The 23207-nt window shown below is 40.4% G+C and overlaps 1 protein-coding gene across 1 annotated transcript in view; it reads right to left on the reverse strand.

Moving 5' to 3' along the window:
- The window catches only part of PRKCA (protein kinase C alpha), a 162566-nt gene that overhangs the window by 45244 nt on the left and 94115 nt on the right, over nt 1-23207 (reverse strand). The window contains exons 4-8 of the mRNA XM_064522756.1: nt 15331-15442; nt 14510-14638; nt 3409-3565; nt 3160-3294; nt 2296-2392 (exon numbers count right to left, since the gene is read on the reverse strand). Coding sequence (XP_064378826.1) covers nt 2296-2392; nt 3160-3294; nt 3409-3565; nt 14510-14638; nt 15331-15442 — 630 coding nt within the window. The remainder of the gene's footprint in view (nt 1-2295; nt 2393-3159; nt 3295-3408; nt 3566-14509; nt 14639-15330; nt 15443-23207) is intronic.

The following is a 23207-nucleotide window of genomic DNA, read 5'->3' on the forward strand; positions in this document are numbered from 1 at the left end:
TTCTTTTATATATAGTGTACAACACTATATAGACAATATATAGACAGTATAGACTGTCACAATATAAAAACCAAAGCTAACTCATGACTTTTGAAGGACAACTCCTTATAGTAAAAACTAAAAATACTTGGCAAAGTCACTGCGTGATTCTATCAACGAAGCCACTGTCCTCTAACTCCTCTCTCCCTTTTCCAAATTTGGTCCCATTTGTTGGATGGCACCAACCACGCTATGTTCAGAACAGTAAGCTGCAGAGCCTCAAATGCACCATGCTGAAGCTGAACTAATTAGACTGTGAGACAGACTAATTATTTTTGAGACAGAGCTGGCCCTCTGCAAAACTGCTGTTTCTGGGACTCAGTCCAGTGGCTTTCTGCGATGCAGCCCCACAGGATTTCTTTTCATTGCAGAACACAGATAAATCCTAACTATTCATTCTGCAACCCATGTATTTACAGTAGGTTCAAGATAAAAACCAAGAGATTATAGATTCAATACACAAACATACTGCATACAATTATGGACGCTTTAAAACAGATATCTTTTGTGATAAATAACCAAGCCTGCGAAAGAGATAAAATTTAAATAAAATAATGTTTAAAAAGATATGTGCCAAAGATGTGTTCACCAAATAATTTCGATTTAAGTTCAGGCCTTCTTCTCTTGTTTGAACTGTAACTTTGGAAATATCTGCCTATTATATGAAGGCCCAATATAGCTGATTTGCAGGCAGGTGAACGCGATGCAAAGGAATACTGGCTTCCTCCAGCTGGGACATTAGCACACACAATAATGAATGTGCCCTTTTTCCTTTTATTTTGGCACTCGTCTTTGTGCTGTCTCTGTCCTGAGAAGAAAAAGCTAGATTTCTGTAACTAGGTTACTAACACTAACGTATACATAGCCACTCACTTCCAAACTCTGCCCTTTGCACAGAGATGTGTAAGGGGTGAAAAAAATTGCTTTTAATGTTATTCATTCTAGGGAGGATAAAAAGTAAACATGATCTTGAATAGAAAATGACCTAGTGCAGCAAAATAAAATCACACTGGTCAGATCACAATTGTAAAGAAAGGAAAATGAAATGGAGATTAAAATACTTCTCAAATGTATAACAAAAACCATAGTTCATGCTGCAGACAAAAATATGGTAGCTGATCCAAATGTGTTCAGAAGAAATTGATGCACCTTTTCTTTTTCCTTCTTGAAAGTTGAACATATGCCGTTTTTCCTCACTTTCTTGGGTTAACCCATCTTTTATAATAACAATGTAGAATTCTGCCTGATGGTGAACATAAAAAATTGCCATTTCAGGTTGAAAGGAACAGGCTTACGTGTTTGCATACGCACAATAGGTACATTAATTACTTTCTGGATAAACAGCTAGACTAAAGTTGTAAGTGACTAGGAAAAAGAAAACACAATATTGTAGATTGGAATATTTCAAATTCAATTTCAATACTGCATATAAGGCTGGAAATAATTCTCAAGTCAAAAGAGCTGGACCCAGTGGAGCCATTAGCAAAACACCTCCAAGCCATACCTTTCTTGTTGCTGGGTTTAATGGACAGCAAGTATTTTGCTGTAATACCATCTGCAGTTGTCAGAAGAGGCAGAGTTGCTGGCTAAGTGTGTTCGTTAAGTCATAACTCCTTGCATGGTACAGAGAGCCCATGCTTGGGGCTACCAACCATTGCAATTTGCGTCACAGAAGGCAAGACGACTCTGCTGAAAGTATTGTTTTTCCTCAGTGGTTCTTTCCTGTACCTAACCAGCAATACCACTTTTCCTGAAACTTCTGTACCCATATTACAGATTTCAGAATTTCAGGTAACAAACTTCTAAAAAACTTTATAGTTCTAAATAATCAATAGATAACTTTGTAATTATTTTCCCTAAAGAGTCTGTTCAGTTTGAAATAAATATTTTAAGTATTAAAATGCTGCTATTTCTGACAACATCATTCTTCATTAGAGATACTAAAGATAATGGCTGACAGATTTTGACATAAGTGTTAAAAAACACACTGCAATTATTACATATATGTGACATGAAGTATTTTACAACACCAACTTGAGTGTTATAACACAGAGCAGCTGAACTGTGAGATACATGATACCACTACTGAATTAAACCACTTGGTTCGATCTTCAAAACATCAAAAGGAACATACTACAGTCACAGGCAAAAGAAGTCATCACTCTCTAATGTATAACTTTTTAATAGGCATTTTTATATAACAAAAGGAAAAATGAATGCAACATATGGCTGTACCCATTTATGTTTAAGCCTCACCTCAAACTTCTGTCTGAGCTCTGCATTTCCATCTTCATCAGCGTCTGGAATCGGAACGTTGTAATATTCGCCTTCCTCTTGATTCAGCAGTTTATACCTGTGGAACATTTGAGGAACATGGTGCTTTTTCATGTTTATTCCCTTTAGGTTTAAAAATTGACCTAGTTGCTTGTGTGTGGTCTGTATCAATGTGAGAGGTATCTAAAGAACTGTTTCCAAAGATCTACAGCAAACTCGAAAATAGAACATACTGCACCTAACATTAGATCTTTAATCTCAACTATTTGTCAAGGCACCTTCTGCAGTTAATGGAAAGGGAAATATCCATCCATCTATTCTATGAGATGATGGAGGAGTCAACCCTGAAGGTGCCTATGAAGCCCTAGACAATTATCTTCAATGAGACACACACTTTCGGGTAAGGTGTGATGAATTCTACCCCTAGGTTGGGCTCTAACAGTATATTACATGCAGAGCAGACAACAAGACAGCATTTTATCAAATCGGTTCCTCCATACTTTGAATTTGCATACATAACGTGATATGCTTAGTACTAAATATATCATATTCAAGATCAAAACAATATTCGTATCACAAGACTACACAAATAGAATTGAGCTTGCTGCAACTCCCAGCTGTAGCAGAAGTTTCATGCACACAACGCAAGGAAGCATTCCTTTTATTACCCCTCCTTGTTACTTATACTCCATGTTCTCCAGTTTTAGTTGCATTTTCAGTGAATTTATAGCATATGAGGTATAGGAAAAAGCTACAAAAAAGTAGGTTATGTTAAAGAAAATACTGTTTTTAAACTCATTCTTTGTGTGACACATTCTCTCCCTCTTTCTCTTCAGAAATTCTTACCATCCACTGGCTGGCATTTTCATAAGCTCTGACACCCCAAATGACAGAGATCCCATGAAATCATTTCTGGTTGTTCGGTCCCAGTCCCAGACCTCTACAGATAACCGTCGATCTTTGTCTGTAGGTTTTAATTTACTAAAAAAAAAAAGGGGGGGGGGTGGAAGAAATAGAGGAGTTTTTAATGCAAAATTCAAATAAATCATTCCATACATAAAACGTGTTACAGTAAAAGGGGTTAGCCAGACTTACAATGTAAATGACTCATTCCAGTGTGGATTCAGAGTAGAACGGATGGTTTTTGTTTTTTGTTTACTTTCATTCTTAGGATCTGGGATGAGTTTCAGTTTAACATAAGGATCTGAAAGTCCATTTGGATCCATGGGAATTAGGTTTTTTGCTTCTCGCACTGTCAATACAAAACACACAGCTGATTTGTATAGGATTACAAATGACCATTTACAAAGTAGTATCACATCAAACCAGAGTTATTGAAACGTGTTGGATGATAAAACAAATAAGATGTGAAGTCCACTTGTTAGCTGGTGTGGATGAAAGCAGTTGTACTGTGAAGTTGCACTTAGCGATATTTTTAAGAACACTAGAGAGAAACAAGAGAAGGTGGCAATCTATAACTCCTGTGCAGCTTTGAAGTAGCTCTTTTTCTGCAATGGGATGATTAAGAGTCCAAATCCACCTGGGTAAGTTTGCAAGCAAGTAGCTATTCTTTGTGGTTTTATTTACTCATCGATTTTAAGTTGTACAACTGCAGGACTATCACCCAAATAGTCTAAGGGTGATAGTCAGATCACAATGGATTACAAAAGATAGGTTACTCTATACAATATATCATTGGAAGATATCTAACACTAAACTTCCCCCACGTTCACTGTTCATTAGCTGCTAGACGGAACCACTGTAAGCGTTATGTCATGACAGCAACCTCAGTAAAAGTGCACAGAAGACAGGTTTAACTTGGGCTTCACAAAAATGCTAATATAGCCTCTAATTTTACAATGTCAAAAGAGGGCACAAACTGAGTTAATATATCTCATGTCACATTTATCGGGGGCTTGGTGACTTGCAGGTTTCAATCTAGCTAGAATTACAGCAGCAGCTGCAGGACTTCATTTACAAGTTCAGGAGTCACCGCAGAGGAGCAGAGTATTTTAATGGATGAAGAAATACAGTATTTCCTCCCCCTTGTAAAGGACTGGCATAACACCCATGTAACATTTATACGGCATGTCAGGTTTTATTCTGTGTTAATGGCATTCAGGCCTCAGCTTCTGCTGAACCTCAAAAAACAGGTGACCTTCACTCGTGCTGTGAAACACTGTCCCACCCGAATCTGTCATGTTGTGACGAACTCCAGTTAACGCTGATCAACTTGTAGACATGGAACAGATTCAGAGCTTATAATTGGGGATCTCAAAATACACTGCGCTGGGAGCAGTAATCCTCTAAGCCTCATTTGCTCAGAAAATAGCTTTCACTTGGGAATTCCCTTGTGAGATTTGTATTTTAAGATTAAAATTTTCCTGGAAGGAAAATCTCAAGAAGCTTTTGGTGTGATATAGTTCACAGGATTCGAAGGAAGGCCAGCGTTTTAGAAGCAGTCACTAGAGATATGATCCTGGAATGACAGTGTACTCAGCTACCGTTTTCACAATTTCGACTTCAGAGATGTATTTTTTTCATTTATCAAGCTAACTGAAGAAATCTGAAAGGAAATTTAAGAAATGTCAATCTTTAAATCACCTGATATTTCTTGCAAGAAAACATCTCCCACAAATATTTGAACTTTAGAGTCACTGAAGAACACAATCAGAACTAATGCAAAAGAAAAGAAAAGTTGTCAGGATCTTCAACAGATAGTTACTGCTCGTTCAGGGTACTTACTCTCTGTATCCTACAGTAAACAGAGACGTTTCAAAATAATTAATGATCTTTCCTCCCTCTCTCCCAAATTTGAATGGCATTTCCAGATGATAAACACAACTTATAGACCTTCCCAGGATTTCAACCTTTGATTTCCTGGCTTGCAGGATGAATGGCATCCAGGCCACACAGATATTTTCAAGTGCACTGTTTATTCTCATTATTTATTGAATAAGAGGACAGTTTTTGGGCAGCAGTCAAATGACTTGCAAAGCAGCTGAAGAACATCTTTTCAGAACGCCCTTTGTTTTCCCTCTAGAAATAAAGGCGTGATTGTGGTGGACCGAGAACTGCACACTACTGCTTCTGTAAGACAGAAGAAGATAGACAAGAAATCGAAAGCCCAGCACAGATATTACTGTGCTTTCCGTAAGGACAGAGACATGAAGAATTGTTGAGTGTTGACAGTACCTGCAATATAACAGAGCATTGGAGGTGACTTACGAAATCAAATACTGCTTCTGTTCCAGCTCACACTCACTAGGTGTATTTGCCCGTTGCATGTGACTAGCTCCGGGCTTATGTTTTTCTTTTACAAGATGGGTAGAGCGTTTTAGTGCTCATAATGCTTGCGGTCTTCCAAATGACAAAACTGCTAAACAGTGTTTCAGTGCAGATCTCCTGCACTGCCGCAGAAGACACCTCAGTTCAAACTCTTTGAACTAGTTTCTTTAATGAGAGAATATTAGCTAGGGAAGAACAAGCTGGAAGGGGGAAACACCACACCTAACAGGTGTCTTTCTAGTAGTAATATCTGAAACAGTTGTAGAAAGCAGCTCGAATATCTGAATTCAAGCTACTTATTTGGAGCATATTACATGATGTGTATTTGCCAAGATAATTCTCACACCTAACAGATACCCTGCTGTAAATTAATTATTGAAAACAGATCAGGGCTGGAAAGGAATGACATTATTTTGAACCAACAGTTAATTGTTTAAGCCATTTTTCCTGATTTTCCATTCTTAAAAATGAGAGAAAGAAAGTGGTTATGGACTAAAATTTTAATATAAAATATAATTTGATGGACTAAATTACATTCCTCAAAAACAGGCGGGAAAAAACATTTCCCTTTTCAATCCCTGAAGAAATAAACCAATACTAAAATTTAGCACACTGTAAATGATCTTCAAATACTTCTGAGGAATTAAAATTAAGATTAAATAAATAAGTTTAGTTAAATATTGTACAACCCCAAAAGGGCTATGCACCATCAAGTAAGTAAAGGATGAAGTGACATCCTTCCATGCAAACTGTGCTCTCCTCCTCTTAGCGCACATTAATTTTTTTTTGTCCTTGTGTACATGGTGCTTATGACTGCACTGCTTGGTTCAGCACGAGCTACTCCCTCAAAACCCAGGCCTTTCAGAGAAACTAAATTGCAATTTTTATTTCTATGCTCCAGCTTGACATAAGTGAGGAGTCGAATTGCCTACATGTTCTACACCTTCCCAGAAACACACACCAGGAAGCTTTTCATTAAAATTCCTTGAATAAAATTGCTAAGTTTTAATATGGTGTCCTCACACTAATCCTTTGTATTTAAATTCTACCTAGGGATGCTCGGTGTGAAACCAAGCAGGTTTTGCAGAAATTGGTTTCTTGGATGCAGCAGCGTTCTCCGCGGCTCGGAGCCGGAGGGCTCCCCAGGGGAAGCCGAGACTGCAGAGCCTCGGTGCAAGCTGCGCTTCCCGCAAACGGCACCGACGCTGACAGCAGCAGGACCTGGCAGCGTGTGTAAGACTACTTCTCTCTTTTGCAGCGAACAGAATAAGAAAAAAGCCCTCTAAATACAAAAAAGAGAAGCTCAGAGATGAATCGGGAAGGAAAGATGCAATATATACTAAACACAGGTTGCTAAAGAAAAAAAAGTCATTATCTCACTCCTCGTTTTAAGATATCTGGTCCATTTATATTTTTGTCTGTGTAATTAGTACCCTCAGACATCTTTTTCCAACTGATGTCACACTTCTTTTCTTGAGGAAACGGCATGATGATACTTGTGCAGAGCAGAGCTTACAAAGAATTACCAGCTTAGTGGCCCACCTCCTTGGCGGCATCCTATTTTTAACAAGGCAGGTCAGGTTTCTACGAGAAGGCTGACAGGAAGAAAACCTTCCCCTCCCCATCAGAGGTGCTATCTTGTGCATGTGGCTGAAACAGAGTAAGTTAAATCAAAAATAACTCGAGGAAAATAAATTTACTTACTGCGGCTGAATTCTGTTATAGCTGTCATCCATCAGACTAGCCCGACAGTATTATTAATTTGGATTAGTAATTATTACACCTTTCACTCATCAATTAGGAGTGATATGAAAGATCACACGTTGCTTTATAATTATTTGCTCGTTCAACTCAACACCATGGCAGAGCCGTTATCCCTATTTATAGAAGGTTGAAGTGAGGGACACTTTTGCGTCATTTGGAGAGAAACCTTGGACAGAAACCTGGAATATCGCTCACCAGTTTTCTGTCATAACCGTGGTGCTCAAGAGTGACTTCTGCACCAACCAAAGGAGCTGCGGTGAGCTCCATCTCCTAACGTTTTGTCCAGGTTAGACTCTTAACAGGCCCTGAGGCTGCGCAGAGGCAAAGGCAGCGCAGGGAATTACATACAGAAGTTTCTAACAAACCCAGCCTTGCCCATGTTTTCTTTCTAACATGGAAATCATCAGAATGCCATAGGGAAGAAAATATAGCATCTTCCACCTCAACATTAATGAAGAAGAGATCATACCTACCTATCCAGCAGAAAATGAAGACTATTTTATAAACGTTCTATCTAATTACGTGCTAGTTGTACTACAGCAGTATCCAGAAGCCATGTCTAAAATTGGGATGCCCACTTTTCCAGAAATAGGATAAAGACATACGCAAATACAGAGCTGTTTCTTAGGTACTCATACTTTAAATAAATATCTAAATAAGGGAGAGTGGGATGGCAGAGATCGACCAACATTTTCTATAAAGAGATGAAATTCAGGTACATAAAATTCTGAGGAATTGCCCAGAGTGTGGGTGACAAAACCCTAACATCTCCTCAAGGGAATTTACGGTCACAGGCTGCAAAGCCTATGCAGATAGAGATTTATAACTTCTTGTGATATCAGCAATGAAATGTAGTCATGGGAATGCGTAAATGTTTCTGTTCCTATAGCAGGGCAGAGTTATTCACAGCACAAGCTCGCTCAGTTCCTTTTCAAGTGAGTCACAGCTACCTTTTTCCTGAATTCCCAAATATTGATAACATAATCCCAGCAACCGCTCTTGCCAATCTTCTGCTCCCTCCAGGCAACTTAGGTGAGCAGAAATCTCTCAACAGCATGTGAATAGCTGCTTTTAAAAGAAGCTTCAAATCTCACATAGTTTTGTCTGGCAAGTTACCTGGCGAAATGAAAGAAAAGGGGAGAGCACTGCTAGCTCTAATACACAGTTCACTCTTCCCGTAATAATGTGCTAGCAAAGAAGAGCAAAATTAATTACTGAGTTCAAAATAATTTGCACATAAGCTTGTTAGCACCTCCGCTTCCTGGACAAATGTTATCCCATCCTCGTCGTTCCTCCCTGGGAAGAATCTGGCAGGAGCCCAGGGACAGGCCGAGTTCCCGGGGCGTTCAGAGAGACGCACGGGACCCGGGCGGCCCCGCCAAGTGCCTTCCCCCCTGAATTTCTAATTTCTATACAGTTTTCAGTCACTAAAAGGCTTTCTGGTATGAAACTTTCCTCTATTCCGCACCTATTCCCCCACTTAACTAAACTTTCTTTTAATATCCCTCGTGAGACCATTGCCTACTCATTACTCCCGATTTCCTGAATCCTGAAAGATGGTAACATAATGAATGGGGAATATTAGAAAGCCTGAATTTCACAGGTGATTAACACACAAGAAACTGATGAGTGATTAATTTTACTCCCAGAACAAGATGAAAAATGAACTAACATTTCATGGTACTTTATGCTTCTGTCTTTTATTAAGATATTCTCTCTTACTAATAAAAAATGTCCCATCATCTCTAATACTTAAGTAGTACTTGTGCCTGCAATAGCTTCACTGCTTTAATTTTCAACTGGAAATCTTACAGGAGCAACTGTGTTTTACTTTTAGAATACACTATTAAAAATTACTTAATAAAACATGAGTTTTAACACAAAAATTGGGTCTTTTGCTGCATGAAATCATCTGAAAAGGGAATCTGACTTAAATTTCTAATTCTGATCTTTTTATATTTTGTTACAAACATGAAGTTTTTTTTTAATATAAATGCAGGTAGTGATTTAGGAAAAACTAATGTGTCTTTTGAGCACTATGCATTGCCTATTTCTTCACGGTAAGCACGAAGAAAGCAAATTTAATGAAACGGGAAGCATTCAGTTGCTATAGGGGAGATTGGAGGTTTGTTAAAGGCGCAGCGCTCTCTGCAATGAACACAGCAACCCTGCAGGTTCTGCGAATGCCAGAAAAGACAGAAGATATTAGTAAGTGAGATAAAACATGCAATTCATATTCTCTGTGACATTAAAAATGCCTCCCACATGCCAGTAATTCTTTGGGACTGCGTTATAGTTAGTTGGTACTAAAAGCTGGTCAAATAGCCAGAATATTCATGTGTTCACTTTTAAAATCAGTTGCAGAATAATATGAAATTAATGCTAATGAAGAATGACACCAATAGTGACCTAGACAAACATAAATAAAATTATTAAAGTATTTGTGTGCTTTAGGAAGCAATTTTTATGAGAATCTAGGAATTTGGCAAAATTCCCCAGGCTGTCTCCCCAGCCTGTCTGGGCAGAGGCGGTTAAGCCCAGCTTTCCTATAGCAAGCAGTGTGACAAAACATTAATATGCAGCGCCATAGGGTGGCTCAACATAAGACATTCATAAATAATTTGAAAAACGTACAGCGGGGAGCCCAGAGCTCCTAGTGAGACTGTTGCTGATAGCCTGTTATGTGCTCCCAACTTCAGCAAAGATCACCGTGAGCTTTCCTTTTAAGTAACAGAAGCGCCACAGAAGAATAAAAAGAGATTTCCCGCATTCGCTGTAACTAAGAAAAAAAACAAAAAATTGAACACTCTGGGCTGTAAAGCTTTTTTTTTTTTTTTAATTAATGAGAAGTTTATGTAACAGTGGGGAGCATTAGATGACAGCAAGTCACTAACACCCTGCCTCTAAATTAGTGCCTGTGTCAGAAGGGCAGTTCTTTATTGTCAGCTGCTGTCAAATGCAACTCCGAGCAACTGCTAGGTCACAGCTCAGAATCCCAGTAATGTGGCAGCTTTTCATATGTCACTGCACCAGATGGGGTTATTTTGTCACAAAGGTTATTGTTTACTCAGTATAAAAATAATCCAAAAAAAAAAAAAAAAAAGCAAAATTGCAATTCAGCCACCTACAAATTCACTCAGAAGAGCCCCAAATTAATTATAAGATGGGTCAACAAATACACGTACAAGAGTGACAAAATTTTACTGCACATCAAGAGAAAATACAGTGCAAAAAGCAGAGGGACTAAGAGTAGCAGGAACTGCTTAATTGTGTTTAAAAGCAAAATCCCCAAGTCAATCAACCTATCAAAAGGGCACCAATTCAAGAGAGTCCTCATAAAAAGAGAAGTACCAAGCTGATTTACTTTAAGTGCAATAAATAATTAATATCCAATGCAAGTCTCAGGCTAGTAGGTATACAATAAACTGTTAATATTTAAGAATTGCAACACTGAATGCAGTATATCGACTAGCACTGTGAAGATGGTGGAGTTTTGGCAAAGCATACCAACACAAAACTCTTACTGATCTACGAAAAAGTGTCACAGTGTGTCTCACATTTGCGCACAAAAGACTGTATGCCCACTTTTAAGTTTCCAGATTGAAGATCCCAGCTAAAATTAAATTCCCAACTAGAATTAAGTATATTTACCTACAGGACTGAATCATTTCCTCCATTACTGCAATGCAAAAAATTAAATAATCTGACTGAACCAACTCCATCTGGCAGTATTCTGCCTTGCCTCTTTCATAGTATTGGCTGGGGGAAAAAAACCCAGTATGATTTACAATATTTTATTGGGAAAGCAGTTAGTAAATGTACACATACTCTGGCTTTTATTTGACACAAAAGCCACCAGAAAACCCTCAAAGCGATCACACAAAAATACCCAACTTGCAACACCCTAACGGTGTCCACCCAGACGACTATTTCTTGCCACAGTCATTGAGTGTGCTGCATCCGCGGCTCTCCTGATCGAAGCCCGAACGGCTGGGTTGCCCGTCTAAGGTATTTATCAGGCGATGCCAGCCAGTTCAAGTGCCATGTCCACATTTAGCAGCACAAAGAGTAGCGTGCAATCGCGGCTATCTACGGGAAGAATAAGCGCTCAGTGGGAACCAATTAGCGACCAAACAGGATGCGGAGCAGAGACGTGGAGGAACCCAGCCGAAGGAGCTCGACTCCTACAGCGTCACTCCTTTGAAAAAGATTCAGGCAAAGGCTCACACCAAACAGCTAGCCATTTATCAACTATTTTTACTGCTGGTCCTGAGCATCCTGGAGATCTAATTCACCTCCAGTTCTGAATCTCAAGGCATCATATTTGGCATCTCTGGGGAACTGTATTTTCTAAGACAGGTTTTGTCAATATAAATCTCAGAAACAATGCTGTACTAGTTAGAAATTTTTACATAGCAATATGTCCACAAAGTAACTAATAACTGCTAATTTCCTTTCCAGCTAAACATGCACAAAAGGTATCTGAAAATCCACCTGGTCTGGGATTAGTCTGTATACTATTTTTCACTGAAATGAAAAACGCTTACATTAAGGGCAACTGTCATTTTTATTTAAAATAATTTTCTGAAAGCTTAGAAATGCTGCAGCACCATGACTATTATACACATAACAAGGATATAGCAAACATTTTTCTTGCTGTCCAGAAACCTACTTAACTACAGGATGGAAATGCTTTATTATAAACACACAAACAATGCTGTTTGCCTAGTGCACTCACACTAAAGCAGCTTATAAAGAAAACCTGGAAAAGATCTGTAACAATTTTACCATAGCCACATCTTAGGAAAAAGCTTTTCAAATAAAATTAGGAAATAAAAAAAATTTATATGTTTAATTGTTTTATAGTGCCTTGGTACCACAAAGACTTGTGATCAATGTTTTTGTCCCTAGAAGGATGACGAACCTGCTGAATTATCAGAAAATAAGTAGATGTTATTTGCCAAATTCTATGCATTATGCCAGAAAGTTTAAGCTATATTTAAGAACCTTTCTGCAAAATGGCCTAGAATAATGCAAATATTTAATTTTGTCACTTGGATGATTTTCAAATTAGTTCTCTCTCATGGTACAATTACTTTTAGAGCCTGCATCACCATCTCTGCAATGCTTCACTACTTAGTGAAAGGAACATTCTCTTAATGACAGCACCTTGGACAAATTTACCCCTCCTACGTCAAGAGGAAGCAATTTGAAAAGTTAGCTACAATTAAGTATCACTTGAGATCTGTTCTGATCCTTTATAGCTGCACATTATCATACCTGTCCCTCTCAGTGCGTTTCTACAGCTTGACAGGAGAACATGGAGGCACTCTGCCTCGGAGATAACGGAGCCATGGGAGACGCAGGTGGCAGGGACGGGAAGGAAGTCTGGTGGTTTTATCAGCTGTGAAAACTCAGCGTGACGGTACGACTTCCTTTATGGTGACTACAAGTGGTATGACATTTAGTGTGATTTATTCAGTATCCAAGAAGTGTGCAAGTAGAAGGAATATTATTGTTTTGGTGTATTAGGGGTTCTAGCAATGCTGAAGCAATACAATAAAGTCCAGCATTCCCAGGTTACCTACGACTGCATCAAGAAACAAAGAGAGAAGTTGAGACGGTCTAAGAAACCTCCTACTTTGTCCTGCTGTACCTTTGCCCTCAAATTTAATTCCCTATTGCAATGCCAAACAGGCAAATATAACAGCATCATACCCTGTACTTGTTTCATAGTGGACATTTTAAAATCAGCTTCTTACAAGTACTAATTTTAAAGATGTATTAAGTATTGCCTTTAAGTTCCCTTCACTGAAGAAGAGGTCACCTGGGACAATACATTAACTCTGAAGTAAAAGCTCTTGATAAATTTATTGTGTTTTATGACCATCTTCTGCTGTGTTTCCTAAACTATACCACACTCACTTTGTTTTTAAATTACTACAGCATCTTTTAAAAATTTCTTCAAAGTTCTGAGCCATCACAAATTAGGACTCTTCTGGAATTTAGATTTGTTTTACAGACTTACCTCTACCTGTAAAAAACATGATCAAAAATTTCTGTTATTCCTTCCCTTATTTCAACTCTGTCCATCCTAATTCCTGCCCTGTGATCTCCCTTTGAGCAAACATACAGTAATCTGATTGGCACAGGACATTTTGTGTATTTGCGTCCAATTGAAAGGAAAAATCAACAATAAAGTTCGTTACCGACTTGCAGACGCTTCAGATACCAGATTATCAGTTGACCCCAGTTACGATAAAAAGCTTTTACAGGACAAATAAAACCTATTCTATAAATACACATTCTTAAGCGGATCCTAAGTGATAAATTCCACTCTCTGATCCTGCACAAGGAAGTTCCATTGCAGTTGAGCAACATATTACGTTAGAGGGACAAAATAGTCCTTCAACCTGAAAAAAAGATTTTCTGAGCGGCATGCACTGCAACTGCAGACTTGGGATGGGTGGGAGGGAGGAGTGTGTGTGTGTGTGTGTATGCCAGGCTGTGTGCCTGTGTTGGGGTGTGTGCGCACACGCACAACCAAAGCTTACTCATAAATCCTGAGATTTATGAGGAAACGAACTGCCGCCCTCTTTCCTTCCTCCCTCTCTCTCCTCCCTACCTTGGTAACCACTGCGTTCCTTTAGCCTTGCAGAATGTGATGATTTATTTTTAATTTTATAATATGTTGGGAGTAATCCTTGGGACTGAATCCAAGTTGCCTTTGTGTATTAAATACTGTGAAATGCAGGAAATGACTCCCTACTTGATGGAAGTATTGGGGTATTTCTTGTGTTTTGAACATGATGGCTAACTTTGTGAGGCATTTAGCTATTCTCCTGTGCTGCTTGCTACAAGAAAAATTGACTGCATAGAGATTTTCTAGTTACCAGTCTCGAGCATTTCAAGTTATTAGTACAGTTTTCATTCTTGTATTTATTTCTAACACGTGTATCCTTCAGAATGCCAATTAATATGGCATTTCTTGATTCAGGGAGATATTGAATGAAATCCTAACACTACTGAAGACAAACACTCTGTCATGGGCTTCAATGCACAAGATACAAATCAATGTACAGAAATCCCTGGTGCATATTAAATATTTCAAAAAACTTGCAAACTTCCAAAATGAGTTATTTACCTGTTACTTCCAGTTTGTCCCCAGTGACTTCAGCTTTCAGATAAATCCTTCCTCTTTTCTCTGTGTGATCCATCCCACAGAGGCTTGGGACATTTATTACGCATTGCTTATGAACATTCATATCACAAGCTGGGGACAGAAAAATGGTTCAGACAACCATGAGAAACCAACGATATGATTACACTGCAAATACTGAGCAAAGGGAAAGTTAGGATTACACTGCATAGCTGTTGGCAAGACTAAGATTATAACTGTTTTTTTTTTTTTTAAACTGACCAACATGGATCATTTCCATCTTAACATATATTTTGTAGACAGTGGATGATGAAACAGTGAATCTACTTCAGAAACCTAAAGCTATCATTAATGCAATGCAAGACAAAGAAAGGGAAAATGCTCATGGAAAAAAGACTTGATGGGAACATGACTAAGACAACAGGATACTAGTGCTTAAACTGATTATAAGATTTTCTAGCAGGAGACTTCCAGGACAAATGAAATGCACATAAAATACTGGACTTTGGCTAGCAACTGAACTGCAATTTCAGTCTTCAACAGTGCATTTGTCTGCCCACTCCCAAACCAGCCTTCCTCGGCACCTGCACACCTCAGGCTCACGACACCTCTTTCGCAGTAACGGAGGTGATCAGCATTAGCACTGAACGCATTTGCTTTAGTACTAAAATACCTATTGGACATATATGGTATTACAGAGAACTGCCATTTGAAATGGTCTTTTCCACAGAAAAGAGGTAAGAAGTCGTTACCCTGCGTTTCCACTTAGTTTCTAAAATGCCATTTGGTAACACAGAAAGACTTACTGTCACATTTCATCCCTTGGTGTATGAGCCCGTACAGCAGAGACCCGCAGTGGTCGCAAAACGTTGGGCTGCCATACGTGTGGATCTTAAACTTGTGCTTGCTTCTGGGGTCCTAAAGGAGAAGCAGAGAGAGATTCTCAAGTCACGATAAATAAAACCGGCATACCTTTAATATAGTACTGTAAATACCGAATACTTTTTAAGTTGGCAACCTGCTCTATGGAAGAATCCAGTGCAGCACGAAGCGGCCCGGCACCCTCTTCCCCCCGTCGGACGGTGCCACCGCCGCTCCGAGCTATCGGCCACGTCTGCAGCGTTTGGCACCTATTTACCTTTGCTTTGGCGTTGCCAGCACGAACATGTCAGTTCAGCAAACACAGGCTTCTTTGTGCCATCCAGCTACATTTAAACTTTAATTTATTGATTGTACAGTAAGTACAGTGATAGGACTCATCCTGTGGCTAATGTGTCCTTACTGTCTATTTACTTATAAACCAGGCCTAACTACAGCGTGTTATCAGCCACCGTTCTGAAACAACAACGCGAAGCACAGGAGAAGAGCAGGGTGTAACAGCTTGCTGCGGGACTCATCTGAATTACAGTAAAACGACTGCAAAATCAGGGGATCCCCTTGAAAAGTTGCCCATTTTCCAGCTCTGCTATTGTAAGCCAAAGTGAACCATTTCTAACTGGGCATGTAGTAAATGTTTTACAGAGGCTGCTACTCCTGTCCAAGTTTCCAACACAGAAATTTATAGCAAGGACATTTTAGGGCCACCAGTAGCTTGGAAAATTTGGGACCAGCGAAACGGCATACACCCAAATCGCTTAAAACATGCTGTGGTGCTGCCAAACCCGGCTGCTCTGCCCGCAGCGGTGGAGGCCCCTTCTACAACCCGGGAATATCGATGGGAAAGGCCAAAGCCACGGCGCGAGCGCTCCCCTGCCCCGGCCACTAGATTGCTGTGGACACCATGCACGTTTTGAGATCCTTTAGGACTAACTGAGCCCTAACTACACTGTTTAATGCAGATTTAGGAAACACCATTTACCTCTGTATTTCAGTCAAAACTATCAGTACACTCCCAATCTTCATCAAAAATTGGGAAGAGCTAAAATTCTTCCTTATTGGAGAAATGCGCTGGAGTCTGAAATCAGTTATTGCCAACGTTTTCTCTTTTTTTTCCCCTCGGTTTTTAGGCCCCATACACTGACAGAAAGGCCACAGAAATTACGAAACGCCAGCTCTTTCATACGTTAATACATCCTCCACCAGAGCACAATGGTGAAACGAAGACTCCAAAAGTTTTCTTCTGTTTATGTTTTCTATTGGTATTGATATACCTTTACATTAGAGAAGACTTATCAAACTGCCATCAAACATAAACTAAATTTTCAACTAAAATCACACGTACCAATAAAACTTTTAAGAAGAATCAAAAGCAAAGCATGAGGCATCGGATAAAATGGAAAACCTGCTAACTCTTCAAAAATAAAAAAGCCCCTCTAGTATAAGTGCTTTAGCAATAAATTTGAATAGAAATTCGGGAACTCTTAATAGTAATGTGAATGGAAACATGACTATGAGAAGGCAAAAACTTACCTTCAAAACTTAGTATTTTAATATATTATAGTTTGTGGAGAGCTTTTTTGTCCTTTTTGTATCAGCAAGCATTTTTAGTGAATTTTTTGTATTCACTGCAAGTTCTACAATGAATCTGTAACCAGCAGTTTTCACCGCACAGACCTGACCAACATGCTGCCCAAGGTAACCAGTGCAGACTTCTGATGAAGGATTCAGATGGACGCTGTGGTTCAGCAGCTCTGTTTATTATACAGCCTGAAATATGAAACGCCAACTGCCCAACAACCACGTTTATTTTGCAAACACAGTACACCTACGTGGAAGGCCGTTCGAACGGCCCCGGAGAGCATCCGCTGCGTTACTCACCAGAGATGCAGCCAGTGGCTCTTCTGGAGCGGGGTCATGGGAACGTTGCGTTGCTCAAAGGTTATCTGATGGATAGGGGCTGACCATGCCCTCCAAACAACATAAGATATATTTTCAAAGCTAACTGTTCATTAATTTCTTTTTGTTTGGAAGATGTAAGGGAACTTGCTGCCTTATAAATACATACACTTAAACATTATTTTCCTAAGCACATCTGTTGCTAAGAAGGACAAAACCCACAGCTTCCAAGAATGACACTGAATAAACAGACTTCTAAAGTTGCCTTTAACGTCTGACATAAGTGGTATTTATGACTATAAAGTAATGATATAGAGGGGAAAGAACTACAAGAATTTATTATAGTGAACGTCTAATAGACTCCATTGAACCTGTGTATTATACTGAAATTATATAACAAACACGACCAAATAATTCCATTCCAATCAATGCAATATACATGGTAATTAAGTTAAGCAGGGGTGTGTGCTGGCTTAAAAATGTTTTGACATTTAAGGACAACTACTCCACACTTACCACAAATCAGCACTACACGAGCAAAGGCCTACTCCTGCACTTAACTGTGCGACTACAGAGTAATCGTAAAAGCATTTGTATAAAACAACGAAATAAAGACGTCCACATAAACAAACAAATCAAGTCGGCTCAAACTTTGAAGTTGGCCCTGCAGGGGTCAACATACATAATTTCAATCATCATTGACTTATAATAAACAAGTTTTCCATCAACATGTGAAAATGCCCACTGTATTATTTTTAAAATGAACAATTCAATATGAATTAGACCATTTTAAAGAACAGCAAGTGTGTTCTTACTATTATTATTTATTATTCTAAATGCACACAAGAAGCTACCTCCTGCTGGCACAACATAAAAAAGTAAGAGAACAAAGAAAACCAGTATCAAAACTCCTGCTGAAATGGAAACTCTGCATATAGGAAATTAGATTATTTTTTTGGTTTCTTCATCAGAAGCAAATATAAGAACCTCAGAATCATTTAAAAGCTAACAAATAAAAAACCCCAAAATTCCATCAAAAGCAGAAATCTAAAGAATGGAAATGGGTTGTAAGGTACAGCAAGCACACAAGCTATCTATTTTAGGGGGTGAGATAAGGCAGGCAGGCCACCATAATTTTAGCAATTAATATACTCTAGGAAGATCACTGATGTAATGACTTCCTCTGTACTAGAATAGTTTAGTTTTTGATTAAATGGGTGAGACTTGAAAATTTCGCGACAACCACCGCAGGACCGTTCCTTCTCGTCGGTGACTCGTCTGCGCTCACCAGACAACCGTGGAGGCTGCAGTCCCAACGACGCCTGGGCTTCTCCCAGCCCCGCTTCCAGGAGCTCCAGGATTATAGGCTTTGCTCTCGTTTCACATCCTCCGTATGAATGAACATGAGCAAATGGCACTTGGCCAATGTTTTAACTGTACCAACAGCGCTTACTTTGGGAGCCACAGAAGTGAAGGGTCATTGCGGGCCCGGAAGGCAAACTTCATGGAAACAAACCCTGCACGTAACGAGATGCTCTCTCATGACACAGTTGGCCAAATCCTAAGGATAAAAACCAGCTCGAAGGCAGATTTTAGCTAGGTTTTTGTACGGTGTTTAGGTCCTTGGTAATCAAGCTGGGCAGGTAGCGGGAGACATGCAGGTATACGAACCCTCGGGTGGGAGAAGAGGTGCAAGGGAAGAGCACGGCTTCGCTGCCGGGCACCCTGTCCCCGACCGCGGTGACGGGCACGCGCCGTCCTGCGCCCAGGGGTTAGTCTCCTGGTACTACTCCTATGTTCCCTGGCATCTTTAAGCAAAACATTCAATACTGTTTATAAAACAGGAGGCATGACATTTAGTGGTATTCTAATTACTCTGCTGGTTCGCTAAAGAGGAAGTTAAAAGAATCAGCATGATGTATCTTTAAGCCCTGACAGCTCAAGTATCTTAAAAGAAAAAGCCTTAATTGCTGAAATACATTAAAAGAAAGTATTAACAAAACATCTTTTCTAAAAGGCCTTATCCAAAGACACCGAATAGCTAAAAATAGAGCTAAAAAATACTGGACAAGTCAAGAAACCGCTTTTAAGAATGTATAATGTCAAATAATTACTAATTTGCAAGCAAGCCTGGCGATGTATAAAACAAGCTAAGAAATCTCTATGCATCTTTCACAGATGATAAACCTGTTATTCCTATACTTCATGCGGGCTTCTCATGCAGTGAGAACTCCCCTTGAATCTACAGTTTACACTTTAATTATAATTATATGAATACTTCTTATATTGTAGGTACTAGATACTACTTGCATTATTAAAAGCAATTACCACTTATTAGCATATTAATACAGTATAATACCTACCAATGTTAAGTAAGGATTATGTACAGATATTGAGAGAATAATATTGTCTTTTTTCTGCATTTTTCAGTTAGAGGTAAACTACTGAGATGGGTGCTCACTGGGTATGTTGGCTAGTAACTGAAGTACAAGATGGAAGACAGTCCTGACTGCAGGACTTGCACTCTTTAAGCCTCATTTTATGGAGGGAACCAAGAAATAAACTAAAAACAATTATAATAATACCCAAATGTCATTATCTTGCAAGTTTTTAGAAACATTGACCAAACCCCAAAAAACCTCCCTCGTAAGTACTCTTATTCGGGAAAGAAACCGCTGTAAATTTTCTTCGACTATCTGCCTCTGATGGACGCAGGCGTTCCGGGAGCCCGGCAGCCCTGCTGGCAGCCGCACCTCCTAGTAAACACGGGAGCCGTGCCAGCAGCGGCCGAGGAGCTGCCAAAGAATGGCTGCTATTTGCAGGAGAACTGAACTTTGCACCAAACTTGGCATACGTTAATTGTGAACCTCTACAGGGAAAACCCACTTCTGCTTCCAAAACCCATCAAAAGTACAGAGGGGGAAAGCGGCAGCGGGGAAGCAGTCGTGCGGTACGTGTTCATCGGCGAGGGGCGACACACGACGTTACAGTCTATGCTATTTTCAGGCTGGAAAGTGGATTTTCTGCTATTATTAAGACAATTCCACATTTTTATGAGTACAGCTGGATGGGATACAGTATAATTAAATCGGAAAGGAAGCTCTGGGCAATCAAGTTTCATAGGTATTTAAGTATTTGCCTTTGAAACACCTTTGAAAGCGGCAGAACGTTAGCCAGCGCTCTGCAAGCCGACCTATTAACATGATAGGCCAGGATTTCAGAGCCTTTAATGGCACAGATGGTGCAGAAGGCCCGTAGGGAGGAACGATATTTGCACACAGAGGTCTGAAAACCAAAATCCTGCTCATTCATCCCAGGGACGAGCGCGCTGTGCCACGACAACGCTGGGCATACTGACCAACGGGCCAGTGGTGTGAACGGGCTCGCACTGTGTGGACTTACAGAAAGAAACCCGAGATTTGAGCAGAAGCCTGTAAAACAGGCATGAAGGCGGCTGCAGAGCGACTTCCCCAGGCAGGCGGCTTCCCGCCCGCGCCAACGCGCTGCTTCGCTCAGCGGGGCCGAGGCAGAGGAAGGCTTGCGCTCGCAGCCCAGCAGAGGGAGGCAGACGAACGCAGAGGTGCAGCACCCAACTGCACATTCTTAAATCCCTGCGCTTTCACTGAACTACATTTTGCCCCCCGTAGCACAATTGCCACCATTTCTGACTTTTTTCTTTGCTTTGCAAAAATGAATGCGTTTCCTTTACCGAACGGCAACCACTGCAAGGAGCCTCCTGTAAGAAATCGCTCCGTAGCTTCTTCTGGATCAAAGACGGCGTGTGGAATAATTGAAAGCGCATGGTTAACCAGCAGCAAGGCGTCCAGCTGTGCTTTAACACACTACAAAACAGCTTATGAGTATTTTATTTCGGAATTCTTTCTAAAAGCTCCCTTTTGATTAGAATTTTATTCCCATTGATAGCAACACTGAATCTACTATAATTTTGAAGTCATTAAACCATCACATTGCTTTTAAGTATAAAACGTACAAAACCCACCTCGTGTGAGGCTTGCATCAGTGGGCATTTTCTATACAAAGCAGCATTATATTATTACTTGTTCGAGTACTTTCATTGTACCTGACTGAGAGCATCGATAACTGTGTCACGAGAACTGCGCATCTGAGCTCAAAACCTCGGAAATGGCACCGCTGCGGTCTCTAACTCAGCGTCTTCTAGGTGATACGGCCACAGCTTGTGAGGTGCTGGCAAGCAGTTTAGATCAGTGCCGCAGCAGATCTGTCAGTGCCGGCTCCTGTGCTGCACTAGCTATCAAGGTGGGGGAAAAAAATGACTGTTTTCAGTCATTAACACCAACACACACACGGTAATTAGGCCTGAGGCAGCGTTCAAGCTTTAAAATATTTTTAAAACTGCCTATGCTTGGTGAACATTTTTTTCCATGGCTGAACTGTTATTTTTGTGCTGAGAAGCAGAATATGCAAAAATGCAAGGGTAAAAATACTTAGTGACAGTGCAAATTATATTCTGCATGACATAAAGCATTTAAAGTTTTGAGTTCTGCATCAGTACAGCAGACTACCTGCAAGGCCACACGGCATGTCGGGGCCTGCAGCACAAGGGCCTTCTTGGGTAAACCGAGAAATGAACCCCGGCCTTCCAGGTCCCAGCTCCATGACGCAGCCACAGGACTGTTCTCCACCTACAACTGGACTCTTAAAAATATATGTATTTACTAGTTGAAATGTCTAAAGGAAAAGCAAGCTTAAAGGGTCCCAAACTACTAACTTACACGAAAGAAAAAATAATTTCTGAACTCCTGAAAACCTCAGAATCATAAACTGAGATATCAACTAGTTGAATTTCCAATGAAAACAGAAGAGGAGACAATATATTAAAGAAGTGCAAAAATATATACACAACAAATTGTGAGAGATAAGAGATCAGTGTTCCTCCTAACAACCAGAAACGCCCAGAAAGCCTAGCAGGTCTTTTTCCCCACATCAATACACAACCCTTAAACACTCCCTACTGCGAGAGAAACACCAACTTCTATGTATTCGATATCACAAACTGCTGTCCCTCTCCAAACTTCAGCTATGGATCATAAGCTGCTCTGTCCTGGCAGGTCAGTGAAACCACTGCAATCTGTACTGAATATATTTTACTTAAAGCACCTTTAACTTTCCCATGCAAAATACCAAGTTAATAAAACACATCACAGAAAAATTTATGAAACTAAATCCCATGTACATCCTCCTATACTGTTCTAGGCAAAACTTCCATTTTATCTAGGGAAGTCTTCAGATCCTAGCTTTTCCAAATACCTCACAGAACAGCGACTGCCACCTCTAAGCCCATACCCGTTTAAGTGACTTTATGCGCTTCGCTGTTTATCTTCCTGCTGAGATAACAAGAACAGCAGCCGGCCAGCGCTGCAACCTGAGAAAGCAGCTCCCGGCCAGGTGGGTCGGGGGGGTCAAGGAGCCAGATGCTTCTAGCAGAAATAACTGCCCATGCTGAAAACGTGTCTTGTACCATCGCAGTCCAGAAGCAGGAAAACGCTCTCCTGCTGACATGGAATTCCCTGTACGTTTTCCTGCCTCTTGTCCTGCGTCACTGGGCACCACCACCGAGATTGGGCCCCGTCTCCCTTACTCTCCCCATCGGGTGTTTATACACACTGATCAGATGCCCTGCAGTCGTCTTCTCCGGGCTGAGCAGTCCCAGCTCTCCCAGCCTCTCCTCCCATGACAGATGCTCCAGGCCCTTCACCATCTCCATAGCCCTTCGCTGGACTCATTCCCACACGTCCATGCCTCCTGCACTGGGGAGCCCAGGGCTGCTGAGGTGGCCTCCGAGTGTCCATCTCCTCCCTCGACCTGCCGGCAACGCTTGGCCTTCTGCAGCCCACGATGCCGCTGGCCTGCGTCACCGCACCGCTGG

The sequence above is a fragment of the Dromaius novaehollandiae genome, chromosome 18 (assembly GCF_036370855.1).
Source record: "Dromaius novaehollandiae isolate bDroNov1 chromosome 18, bDroNov1.hap1, whole genome shotgun sequence".
NCBI lineage: Eukaryota > Metazoa > Chordata > Aves > Casuariiformes > Dromaiidae > Dromaius > Dromaius novaehollandiae.